This window comes from Apis mellifera, linkage group LG11 (assembly GCF_003254395.2).
Source record: "Apis mellifera strain DH4 linkage group LG11, Amel_HAv3.1, whole genome shotgun sequence".
NCBI classification, from domain to species: Eukaryota; Metazoa; Arthropoda; class Insecta; order Hymenoptera; family Apidae; genus Apis; species Apis mellifera.
Window position 1 is genome coordinate 12487481 of NC_037648.1, and position 13027 is coordinate 12500507.

Here is a 13027-nt window from a genome sequence, read left to right on the forward strand (position 1 = left end):
AAATCATTAAGTATGACAGAATGTGATTTTACATTAAACTTTTCAAATTTACACAATGGAACTATTTGCCACCCTTTCAAACAGATTAAAATTCTTCAGTTCCTGAACAGTATTCATTAAGATAATAGAAATGTAAAGTTCGAAAGATTATCTAGGAAAATATGAATCAAGGGTCTTAAGACAACTGTACTGACTAAGACAACGAATGATTCAATCCTTAAGAAAATAGAAAATGGGATAACATCACTCCATTCAAAAACGATTGAACAATCTAAATTTCACAATATATATATATATATGTACTGACAATTTTATTTTGATTTTAGGTTACAATGCAGGAGAAAGGTTGTCAGCGGTGACAGGATCGGTTCAAAGAAGCACCGTCACGTCGAGCAACCGTGCGCACTCTGCCTCTAGGAGAATAAGCCATCAGCAACGCCAGCAGCAGCAGCAACCGCAGTTACAGCAACAGCCGAGGATACCGCTGGGATCCTTACGAAACTCGGATGAGCACGGGGCGAGGGCCAATTCGGCACAAGACAGTTGCGATAACTCGAACGATTCCGGCCTCGGTTTCGAGGATCGTCATCAACACCTCGCCAACGCAAACGTTAGTCGAGTATATGATATGGTATAGATAACGTGGTAATAGAAATCACGATTGGATAAGTTCATCCTTTTGTTCGCTTTAATCTTTTTTAATCAACGATCCTATATTTCCTCCCTCTGTTAATTCTCCTTGTGGAAGGATGGTGTAAAATTGCTTTGGATTCTTCATATTTTTGGACACTTTTTTTTTGTAATAATATTGATACTTTATAGGGAAAATTTAAATATTGAAATATTGACGTGAAACACAGTCCTTTGTAAGTTTAAATTACTGTTTGAAATTGGTGAAAAATTATTTATACAAGTTTGAGGTTGAATTTTATTTGGCAATGATCAAATAAGTTTAGAGTTCCAATAATGTATTGGAGGATTAAATTGATAATGAAAAAATATGAAAAAAGGTAAGGTTAGTTTCAGAAGGAGGATAGGGTGGCTCATGATAAAAGAATAATATTTGTTTACCATGATTTAGAAGGATGTACGTGTTTTATGACTCTTTATCAAAACGGAAACAATGTTCTAAATTAACATTAACAGTATATTATGCATCATAAAATATTAATAAATAACTTTTAATCTAGTCATGAGACCAGTCATTTGTCTCTTTTGCTAAATCTATTTTAAAACATGATTTGCAAATATAGTTGATATCTTTCGAGCACATTTTTCTGGAACGTTTGTCAATCTTTTATTTGGGTTTTTGTATCTTTTCGAAGCGTGTGATGTATTTTCACACATTTATTTTTATCGCGTGAGTTTTTTTTTTTTTTTACAAATTTCCTTTCTTAGATGAAGAAAATTAAGGGTTGATTCTTTCATTTTTCGAATATTAAAATTTATTTATTCGTTTTATTCACGCGATGCAATAAATTACACTTTACGTGTATATTAATATTTCTTATTTTACATTAGAGAAGAGATAAGAATAATTAACTTATTAAATCGTGCTAATTCAATCGGTCGCTTATAATCATTTTTTATATCCTTTGATTAATCATCGAACGTAAAAAGAGACTCTGTCAACTATTTAAACGTTGAACTTGTTGACCGTACATATCTTATTGAAACGTTTATTGATAAAATAACAGAACAAGATCGAGCATTGTCGGATCTGAAAAGATTTAATCGTTGATCGATACGTCGAGAAGGATTAAGACTAAAATTTTCTTCACCATTCTCGTACGTAGTTTTATTGCATTGTTCAATTTGGAATAAAATGTAAGGCACGCACGTTTATCGTGAGTAGTATATCATCGATGATTCTGCATAAAATTTTAGGAAACGAATAATATGAGAACAGAGATCAGAAAATGAAAGATTATTAAGATATTATTACCGTGATTATCGTCGTGACAGTATCGAAAACAGTGTAATAAAAATTTCAAGGAAAGATGGTCTTACAATCGATAGCATACGCCTATTTATTCCGTACATAAGAGAATTATTCTATCTCGAAATTAAGAAGAGTGTAAAAACACACAGTCATTCGCAAAAATTTTATCAAAACTATTTCAGCGAAATGATTTATAACTATATTTTGTTAAAAAGTAAATATCTCACTGCATATAATATTTATTTTAATAAAAATAATCCATAAAGTAAACTTTTGCGAATGATTATCCATAAAATATTCAAGGGTTATAAAAAAAATTTCCTACAATTCGTACTATTCATTTGTATCCATCCAAAAGTATACATATATATTTTTACACGCTCAGGATTAAGTAGATATATTAAAAGGATAAATTCCTAATTTCTGAAATATCGTTAAACTCGTCTAAATAGTAGGAGAAACACGTTTACTTATCACGTGTTAACGTTCGATAGTTTAGAATTTTGTTTATGTGTCGGGACGGGTTATCATGAACGTGACAAAAGCGACTGACAGAATAGTGTTATCGACGATTATCGCCGCAAAATGGCGTTACATTTGCGCCGTTATCGAGCAGCATATTGTTGCACTGGTCGGCGAATTTTCTCTATTATTGAGAATTCGAGGAAGAAAGGAGAGAGAGAAAGAAAAACTTTACCCGTAACGCCATAGGAAAATCTGGAAATTGTTTCGCTCTTATTTATCCTCCCTCATTTTTATCCCACCTGTGTCGATTCAATCAACATCCTATTTAAAAAAAAACGTATAAATTATTGAAAACGCGCGCTACTAGCATCTTGATATAAAGAAATCTTATCTCTCCTCTCCTCTTCTTCCTCTTCTCCTTTTCTTCTTATTCTTCTCGTGAGAATGGATAGATGCAAATTTAAGAGTAAAATTTTCGAGAATATTGTTTTCACTCTCGAATCTATTTACTTCGTATCTTTTCAATACAAGGAAAGAAATATTATCTCTCTCTACTCGAAAGAAATCGTTTTTCTCCTTTTTCTTTTCTTCTTCTCACGAGTATTTTCTCGAGATTCTCTAGAAAAAAATTAACCTTCTTTTCTCTTTTTCTTTCTTTCTTTTACACTCCCTATTTCTCTCTCTCTTTCTCCTCGCGATGCCATCGTCAGCACATTGCAGAAACACGCGCGCGTCCGCGGTGAGCAGCGAGTTTTGATTGATATCGATACATGCAATGATAACTTATTCGCGTATTGCGTAACAACACGATACATGGATAAGGATGGCAAACGTTAGCTATATTACTATACAGCAAGCGAAGATTAAATAAGATTTTTAATAAAACGCTTTGCTCACGACGCGTGGCCGCGATAAATTTTACGAGCCGGCACGAAATATTCAATATTTTGAAGAAAATAGGCAGAGATAAAAAAATTATATCCTTCACCTCAACCATCCTCTCCATCGAAAGAATTCGTCTCTCGATATCATTTTTCGAAACGAATTTCTTTCTTTCTCTCAAAAGGAAAAGAGAAGGAACATTTTTCATCCTTGGAAAAACTTCGTTCCATCTTGGCCCTCGAAATAAGCGAACGAACATCGCATCCTCTCCGAGAAGCCAAGTTTCCAAGAGGGCATCACCCTCCTCCCCTAGTTGGAACTGCGCCTCCCCTCCAAAAGCCACGGCGCGCCACGCCGTGCATCGTGCACGTGCAAGCGAGATCTAACGCGATCACGCGTAGCCGCCACGGGATCGGTCGTTGCCAGTGACCGGTCTCTAACGGTGGTTGAACCCGGGTCTCTCCTTCTCCTCCTGCTTCTCCTCCTCCTCTCTCGATCATCATCGGTTTGATTCGTTAAATTGGCGGCCGCATTGCGCGCATATGCGAGCGATGGTACAAATGGAATGAATCCGTTTTGCTTGGTTGGTTAACAGGGTTGGAACGGAGCCGGCGAGGAAGACTCGAAGAGGAGGAAGATGGACATCAAGCTCGAGTCCGAGGACGCGAACTTCGCCTTCCCGGAGGTTGGACACGCGACGAGCCCGGAGGCAAAGGCCGCCACGAGGGGCGCGTCGAATGGGATAGGTGGATTGGCCACGATCTCCGGGAACAGGCAGGGGAACGGTGGAACGGGGAGGGTGGTCGAGGTGTCGAGATCTCGGTCCGGACTGGGCGTGCTCGCCAAGAGGGCGTCCACGGCTCAACAGGGCCCCGTCACCCTCACCTCTCAATTGTGTACGTTCGCGTTGCACACGTGTCTCTTGTTCTTTATCTTTTTCTTTATCTTTCTCTCTATTTTTTTTTTTATACCTCGTTCGAAGGAGGGAGAGAGGGAGGGGATTCGCGATATCGATCGCGGTGATTTTTTTCATTGAACTTTAACGAATACGAATTCGAGAAGTTTTCTTCAGGGATCGAACATTTAAGTAAGGTATTTATATAAGAGATAAGGAGAGGATTGAAAGAGGTTTAATTTAATCGAGTCTAATTGGAAAGTTGGGAAAGGCTAATGGCGCTAAATTTATCGATCACCGTCGAGACGAAGTGAAGAAACTCGCTCGCTCTCTCGGTAGACGGATTCGAAAATTTATTGCCGTTGATATTGCGGTTTTTTGGTCGAGATACCGAGGTCCGCGCGAGGTCACGAGATAACGACGCCGTTATCCCGACCCGTCGTCGCCGCCGCCGCCGCCGCCGCTCGTTTCAATCTCGATGATGAATTTCTCCGAATTTACAAGAGAATTTGAAAGAATCGCCGTGTATATTCGCCGAGGCCGAATTCGGTGCGCGCCGCCCGCCTGTTTATATTGTCGGCCGCGTGTTAATTGTAAATTTTAACGGAGGCGCGAGTTTGCCTTTGTTGGATAAATCATCGGTGCGCGGGGATCGTGAAGTTCTGAACCTGTGTGTTTGCATCTGGATACATGAAACATGTAAACAAAGAAACGTTCAGAAAGAGGAACAGAGAGAGAGAGAGAAGTTTTCTCAACTGCGACTGCGCGCGATCTCGTTAGTGGATGATGCAAACCGATAACCTTCGCCGCTTCTCTCCCGATCATCGGTTGTTTGCTCGCGACACTTCATTACCGACCGTGTAAAGTAGAAATCCCGATCGAACGAACCGTCGTCGAAGAGGCGAGAAATTATTTTTTTTCACCTCTCGAATACGCGATACCTTATCTCTACGTACTCTTTTTCGTTTTAGGAAACCTGGTGCTAGGTTAAAAAATAAATCATATCGATATTCTTTTAGTCGATATCGAAACGTTGATATCGAATATAGGTCAAACGAGACTTTATGTAACTTGTACACACTCCTGTTTCCCCCCTCTCCCCCCTTGCTTTTATTAAAATGAGAACTCGATCCTTCTTCCTCCCGTCAAATTATCGTTGATAGTCCCTCCCCTCTCTCTCCTCTCCTGCCGTTAGTTTCGTCTCCTCGCGATAAAGCGATATAATTATACATCGAGTTTATCTTTAGGAATGGAGTTGGTTACACAATTCTATTTCTCAAGTTGGTCCCTTTGGAAGAAATTTTTACGAGAGATTGTATCATTTTATATATACATCTCGATAATTGAACCAAATTATTTCTACCTTAATTACGATTTGCCATTTCGAACGTTGTTTTTTTAATTAAACAATTTGCCGTTTCGTTACAACTTTCAGGCAACTCTTCCGCGGATGGCAAGGTGCAATTGCAGATCATCTGTCAACCGGAGCAGCAGCACAGGGCTCGTTACCAGACGGAAGGCTCGAGAGGGGCGGTGAAGGATCGTACCGGGAATGGATTCCCGATCGTGCGGCTGGTCGGCTACGACAAGCCGACCACGCTCCAAGTCTTCATCGGGACGGATCTCGGCCGCGTGGCGCCCCACATGTTTTATCAGGCGTGCCGCGTGAGCGGGAAAAATTCGACGCCGTGCGTGGAGCGGAAGATCGACGGGACGATCGTGATCGAGGTGGACATGGATCCGGCCAAGGACATGATAGTGACGTGCGATTGCGTGGGCATTTTGAAGGAGCGTAACGTGGACGTGGAGCACAGATTCCCGCAGGAGGCTGGGGTGCTTCAGGGGCGCAGCAAGAAGAAGTCGACCCGTTGCCGTATGGTTTTTCGCACGACCATCACCCATCCCGACGGAACGACGGAAACATTGCAAGTTTGCTCGCAGCCGATAGTATGCAGTGAGTAATCTGTCTTCGATTATCTCTTAAGAGGTAACGTTATTAACGATCGATCGATTTCAGCCCAACCGCCGGGAATACCGGAGATCTGCAAGAAATCGCTCACGTCGTGTCCGTGTACCGGCGGATTGGAGTTATTTATACTTGGGAAGAACTTTCTGAAAGACACGCGGGTCGTATTTCAACTGGACAACGACAATCTGTCGAGCAGTTTGGAACCTCACTGGGAATGCGCTGTTCTGCCCGACAAGGAGTTCCTGCAGCAAACGCATCTGGTCTGCGTGGTGCCCGCGTACAGGCGACAAGATCTGGCCCCCTCCGAAACGGTTAGCGTTAAATTGTACGCGGTCTCCTCGGGGAAGACTAGCGAGCCTCACACGTTTCTCTACACCGCCGCGTCTACGCCACCCGAGCCATCTGTGGGTAAAGTCGAGCCGATAACACCGCCTCTGTCCACCACGAATGGCGAGGTTGCGCTAGCAACGTCTCCTGTAGCGGTACCCCTGACCAAAGGTGTATCACCGAACAGTAAGTAATAATTTATTCCGTCGTCGAACATTAGTGAAATTCTGCTTCTCGTAAATAAGGAAGTAAGGAAGCAATGGAACGAAGTTATTAATAATTATATCGTTATAAAAGTGTTAAGAGTTATAGAAAGATATATGATTTCAGCTCTGATCACACAAGCAACCGCGGGAACGGCAAATTTCTTGACGACTATACCACCGCAACAAGCACCGGTGAGCCAGAAAACGGAGGCGCTTAAGAACGACCCGAGCCCACCCCCGGTCACGGCCTCGTCTCAGGTAACGTCAGTTATGATGTGGGCAGCGCAGAGTCCCAATTGCAAAACTTCACCGCCCGACGTGATGATGCCACCACCCGCTTTGGTCGCGAACCCGCTGCTGAGCCGCAGATCGTCCTCGAATCTTCAATTGAGCTTGTTGGATAATTTGAAGACCGAGGTGCTGGACGAGAATAGCGAGAACAGTATGATCAGCGAGAACAGCATGCAAAGCATACCGACCCCGACCGCGAATGGGTCGACGGGCACCAGCCCGTTGCAACAGCTGGTGAGCGAGAACTCGAGGGAGACGCCGCAGGCTAATATCATCAGATCGGTTCCCGTAGCGGCGAACGGTTCACCTGTACAGGAGGCGGTCAATCTCCTCGGCGTGGTAGATCTGATGCGAAACCAGCATCAGTTGTCGATGGTTGGGACGCACCAGAACACGTTCGGAGGTATGCACGACTCGTCTCAAGTCAAAGTTCTAAGCCCTCATCATATCAACAAAGAAACTAACTCAATATTGCCGGTAGAAGGCACTCCTAATGGAAGTCTTCAGGGTGGCGGTGTTGTTGATCTTCGGATGAAGCATCATCAGACGGAGTTCGATACACTGTCAAATTTTACCGCCACGCCGAACGGACAACTGCCCGCCCAGAGTGGCCATAGCGTAGAGAAATACCTTAATCATATCGAGTCTAACGTCAAAGAGGCTGAGAATCAAGAGAACGGATTTGTAGGTACTATGCAGCAACGAGCTTCCATTATTACGACAGGACGGCAAGGACCTCAGCAAGGACAAGCATCCAATATTTTAGCTTCTCCCTCCCCAGGCGTCAAATTAGACACCCTCGTTAATTCTGCCGCCGAATCTCATCAATTGGTGTCGCCCCTGCGTACCGTCAATCCTAATAATAATGCCATAATGAGTCATGTTTCCGCAGTTACTGATCACGAAACGATCTCGAGTCCCCAACAAAGTAGAACTAGCCCGCCCATTCCGGTCAAGACGATGCTTCTCGAAGCGTTGATGCCGCCCCAGGCCGTACCATCTTTGCCGGGTAATGGCGCAACCTCCGTTCCGTCGCCCGCAACCGTGGTCCCAGAGCAGGCCAATGGAGACAGTTTGCTCACCACTATCAACGCCGCACTGTTGCCGCCCATCCAGGAATCAACAGTGGCTGCGACCGGTACGTCGAATTCTAACGTTAGTGTACCATCTCATAATCCGTTACAAGTTACGAACGAGACTATGTCGACAGCGGCGGAGCATATTCCGCAGATTCCGGCTCTTATACAGCAAGATGTTGTAGCGATGCAGCAAGCGCAACAAGTGGAGCAGGTTGTTGCGCATGCGCAACAACAAGTCGAGCAAGTTGTCGCTCAGGCTCAGCAACAAGCGGTACAGGCGGTACAACAGGCGCAGCAGCAAGTCGTTCAACACGTGGTGCAGCATGCGCAAGTTGTCCAACAAGCTGTGCAACAAGTGCAGGCGGTACAACAAGTTCAGGCGGTGCCGGCTGTCCAACAAGCGGTACAGCAGGCTACCCAGGAAGTGGTTCAGCAAGCGGTGCAACAGGCCACGCAGGAGGTCGTGCAACAAGTTCAAGCGGTTCAACAAGCGGTTCAGCAAGCGCAAGCGGCCCAAGCGATGCAGCAGGCGGTGCAGCAAGATATCGGCTCTATGTTAAATCAGCCGGCAGGTTTCGTTGCCGAGGCTAGTTCTGCTTTAGCGAGTGGAGCGGCTCAAGAGCCATCGCAGCAAAGATTGACCAATGCCGCGGAACAAGCGATCAATAACGTAATTACCAACGCGACTCAGGATATTATTAACAATCGACCTATTACCACGACTACCGCGCATGCGATTATCGCGACGAAAAATATATTAAACAGCGTGGCAACTCAAAGTGCGCAATTAATGAACAGTGCTATGGAAGGTATTTTGCCTAAATCACCTTCCAACCAGAATAACATTGTTGAACAGGTAGCGAATAAATCACCACCGGTTGCCTTACCTGTTACACCTAACAGACAGAACGTAAACCCACCTATAGCAAATACGGCAAACAGTACGAATGGTACAACGGTTAGAAAACAGGAAGATGGTATGTTGCCTCAAGAGCTTACCTCGATGTCGGAGAATGATCTGTTGAGTTATATAAATCCGAGCTGCTTTGATCCTCAAAATGGTTTTCTTATGTAGTACTGCCGTATTCTTGTCATTAAAATATATAATTGTGTATTCGATTTACTTTTTGGATACAGAGAGAGAGAGAGAGAGAGAGAGAGAGAGAGAGAGAGAGAGAGAGAGAGAATGGAGGGAGAGGAAGGAGAAGAGGGAATAGAGAGAGGAATGAGAGAGAGGGAGAGGAAGGGAGAGGAAGAGAGGGAGAAAGAGGGCAGAGAGAGAGAGAGAGAGAAAGTGAGTGAATGATCGAATGAGCGAACGAGCGAAAGAGAGAGAGAGAGAGAAAGAACGAGTGAAAATAATTAATTCCAACAAATTGAGCATGAGAGATATAGTCTTGGCTCGGTACGAGTTATGTATTTGTGCCACATTGTCGTTTCAGACTTTGTATGTGATAGATATGAAATCCGTTTTTATATGATGGAAATGGACAAAGTTAACACCATCTTTGTAACAAGTGAAAATTTTTATCGTGTTAAGTAAGACGGGCGCACAAGAGCGCGACAATTAGGGTTTTCTTTATCTTCCTTTTTCTACGAGTTGTCGAATGTGATAATTCATTTTATTTATCTCCATCAAATGTCTCTTGCGCATCCAGGTGCCTTTTCTCTATTGTAAAGTATCTAAGATTGATCTTTCTCGCTATAGAAAAGGAGCATTGTAAAATATAATACGAGTGTATATGTATTGTAATAATCAATGTACTGACCCCACTCAACTCTAAACGGAGCCACGGGAATTGAGTGTAGTAAACTTACTTTTTTTTTTTCACAGTACCTTGAACTAGAATCCTGCGAGAATTCATTAATACATTAATACATCTCTTTTCTTGACTTGATTTCATTCTAACAAATGAATCATCTTGTTGTTTGATGTCGTTTCTATTATATATGTTTTTAAGTATAATATATTTCGTATGTTGTTTAATAATTAAGATTTTTTTTTTTTTTGTTGATAATTAATATCGATTCATAGAATATTATGTGATTGCGTTGATGATGTTATCGATAACATGCGAGGCAAATACAAAACGACAGAGAGATTATATTATATGTCGGTATGAAAAATAATAATATAAAGAAATATATATATTACTGTGAGATTTATATATATATATATATATATATATATATATATATATATATATATATATATATATATTTTTTACGTTTATCCAAAGAGAAAAATAAATGATCGGATGGAAGTGAGCTTATTAAAGATATAAACGAGATCTATATATATATATACACATATATTTGTAACATCATGTTACATTGGGGTTTTCCCCTTTGTTCAAAATAAGGGGTGCTATATACCGCGTGTATGAATACTCGCCAATATTATCTAGTAGAGAACAGATTTTATAATGAAGATATTGAAACGTTTATTGTCGTGATATGTCTTTGTAGCAAAGTATATATTTTATATCGAGCATCTATTCACGTGTCACGTGTTTTAATGAACCCTTAAAAAAAAAAAAAAAATGAAAAGACTAAAAATTAATCTACATTAATCAAACAAACAGATCATTATACTATGTGAAATTCTTTGTAACAATTATTGTACAGTGTACGCACATTTTTAGCATTGTCAGCCTAAACATTGAAAAACAAAATTCATGAACAATGTATTATCATTTTATTCCTATAAGTCGAATAAATGTTTCACAGCATCGCTTTCTCAATAATTTTCTCAACTGACATGGGTATGGATTTAGTATTAGAAATTACAAATAAACAATAAAATAATAAAATATTATATTTTGTCCATTTTATATCATATTTACAGATATTATTTTACAATTGCAATATATTATTTGACAATTCATACAATTTTAAATTAAATAACTTGTTTAAGTAACATTAGTTACGTAATTTGCCATTTTCCCCTTTCACCTTTCACTTTACCTTCTTTTAATAATTTATCAAGATGACCTTTTACAGTATAGACTGCTGCTTTACTCATATCCTTTGATGAAACTTCCTAAAAACATCAAGTTTTCTATTGCATTATATTTTATATTTTATATTTTATATTTTAATAGATACATATATAATAGATACATATACATACAATAATAGATACAGATATAATGAAAAAATAATCATTACCGTGTATAGATGATTCACAATATCCAATTCGGACAATGTATTATTTTTTGTATTTTGTTCTAGAATATTCAAAATATCATTTTCTCTTTTTAATCGGTTTTCAATATAAAAATTAATTATATTTTCTGGATTTTCTATTATCGGTCCATGTCCAGGATAGATAATTTTTGGTTTCATTGTCAACATTTTTTTCAGAGTAGCTATGTAAGTATTTAAATCTTCAAATACAGCAGTACCTTCTCCAAGAATACAATCTCCACTGAATAATATTTTTCCATCTTCCATTATAAAGGAAGCATGATCAGTTGCATGTCCTGGAGTATATTCCACGCTAAGCTTAGCACCTTCTACTTCTATAATTTGTTTATCTCTTAATTGTTTCCACTTAAATAAATTTTCCATGTTTCTTGAACTTTTATCATCTGCAGTTCTTGGAAATTTCCATACTGCACTTTTTATTTCTGTATTTATAGTTTTTAACATATTTAAAACAGAATTCACTGCTCCTAAATGATCAATGTGCCAATGAGTAATTAATAAGTGTTCAATAGTTGCTTTTTCTTCTTCTAACACACTACGTAATAATTTTATATAATCATTCGCAGTTCTTTTTTCAGTTGTATCGATTAATATACGTCTGTAACAATAATAATTATTACAAAATATTCTAATCTTTTTAACTTATGAATTTGATTTTTTATTACCTATCGCCAGTACCAACAAGGTATGAATTTGTACCTTGCAATGTCATAAATCCTTTGTTACATCCTAAGATTCGTATTACATTTTTAGATAATCTTGTTACTAAAGGTAAATATGTTAAGTTTTTCATAATTCAATCAATATAAATTTCCAATCAATATGAAATTCCACTAGTATCAAATGTGCACTGAATATTAACATTTATGTGGCATATATTTATACCACTTTTTTATGCGATTGTCAAAATCATATCAATATATTTCAAGGTTTTGTGTGAATATTTACAATTATAGATAGGAAAGAAAAACTACATATATATATAATATTATATGTATAGAATATTGATGACAAATACAATAATAAAAAACAATTTCATTAATAATTATAGAACAATAATAATTATAGAACAAGGTTATAACAATGAATGTTAAAAATACGTATTCGTTTAAATATAAAATCGTTAACTTCAAATTATTCTTTCAATTTTTTTTTAAATTATTGAAAATAATATGAATGCTATACGAATATATAGCAATATGGATATATAAATCGAATAATTATACCAGTAATTAGTAGTTATTTTAAAATAACTTTCTTTTATATCTTAACATATCTTAATATATCGCTCACTCATTTACTGATATTTATTTGTATATTTCATTAGTTAAAGTTATATAAAGTTAGTGAATATTAATAGGTCTTACGTTATGTTACGTTATGAACAATTATAATATATTTTGTCTCGGACAATAAAAAATTCGACAGAAGAACAAAACAGTAATTAACTCGTATAAATTAATATTGACTATATATTTATGTATTACGTTTGAACAATAAATCGACTAAAGATCGACTAAAAGAGACGGAAAGATAAATAGTAGCTATTGTGAGAGTCATCGGCTAATAATGATAAAGACGACGTAACGAAATATGATGAAACGAGATAAACAATATAGAATACATACAAATTTATTTCTGGTGAAATTTTGAGAGTTTTATCGGATAATAAATTTTTTATCGTCTATTTGAAAATAAAATTCTTAATAATTTTGTAATTAAATTACAATTTTAAATAATTTATATTTTATTAGTATTTTT

The 13027-nt window shown here is 38.6% G+C and overlaps 2 protein-coding genes across 7 annotated transcripts in view; one reads left to right on the top strand and one right to left on the bottom strand.

Annotated features, from left to right (window-relative positions):
* LOC408354 (nuclear factor of activated T-cells 5) overlaps window positions 1-9175 on the top strand; it is a 49640-nt gene extending 40465 nt beyond the window's left edge. The window contains exons 2-7 of one of the 5 annotated variants that reach the window (XM_016914963.2): window positions 327-610; window positions 3885-4185; window positions 5620-6138; window positions 6202-6666; window positions 6811-8115; window positions 8188-9175. In XM_016914963.2, the coding sequence (XP_016770452.2) occupies window positions 327-610; window positions 3885-4185; window positions 5620-6138; window positions 6202-6666; window positions 6811-8115; window positions 8188-9131 (3818 nt within the window). In that variant the 3' untranslated portion in view covers window positions 9132-9175. Of the gene's footprint in view, window positions 1-326; window positions 611-3884; window positions 4186-5619; window positions 6139-6201; window positions 6667-6810 lie in introns of all 5 variants that reach the window. The other 4 variants (XM_016914964.2, XM_006566758.3, XM_026443842.1 and 1 more) reach the window with 4 other exon arrangements.
* Window positions 9176-10663: 1488 nt separating this feature from the next.
* On the bottom strand, window positions 10664-12849 carry LOC408355 (endoribonuclease LACTB2). 2 transcript variants are annotated; one of them, XM_006566365.3, is made up of 4 exons: window positions 12634-12849; window positions 11932-11995; window positions 11228-11864; window positions 10664-11099 (listed from the first exon to the last, which is right to left on the bottom strand). In XM_006566365.3, the coding sequence occupies exons 2-4, from the start codon at window positions 11976-11978 to the stop codon at window positions 10983-10985; spliced, it is 801 nt and encodes a 266-aa protein (XP_006566428.1). In that variant the 5' UTR covers window positions 11979-11995; window positions 12634-12849; the 3' UTR covers window positions 10664-10982. The 2 variants fall into 2 exon arrangements, with proteins under 2 accessions (XP_006566428.1, XP_391907.1); XM_391907.5 differs by lacking the exon at window positions 12634-12849 and having other exon boundaries at window positions 11932-12245.
* Between the last annotated feature and the right edge of the window lie 178 nt (window positions 12850-13027).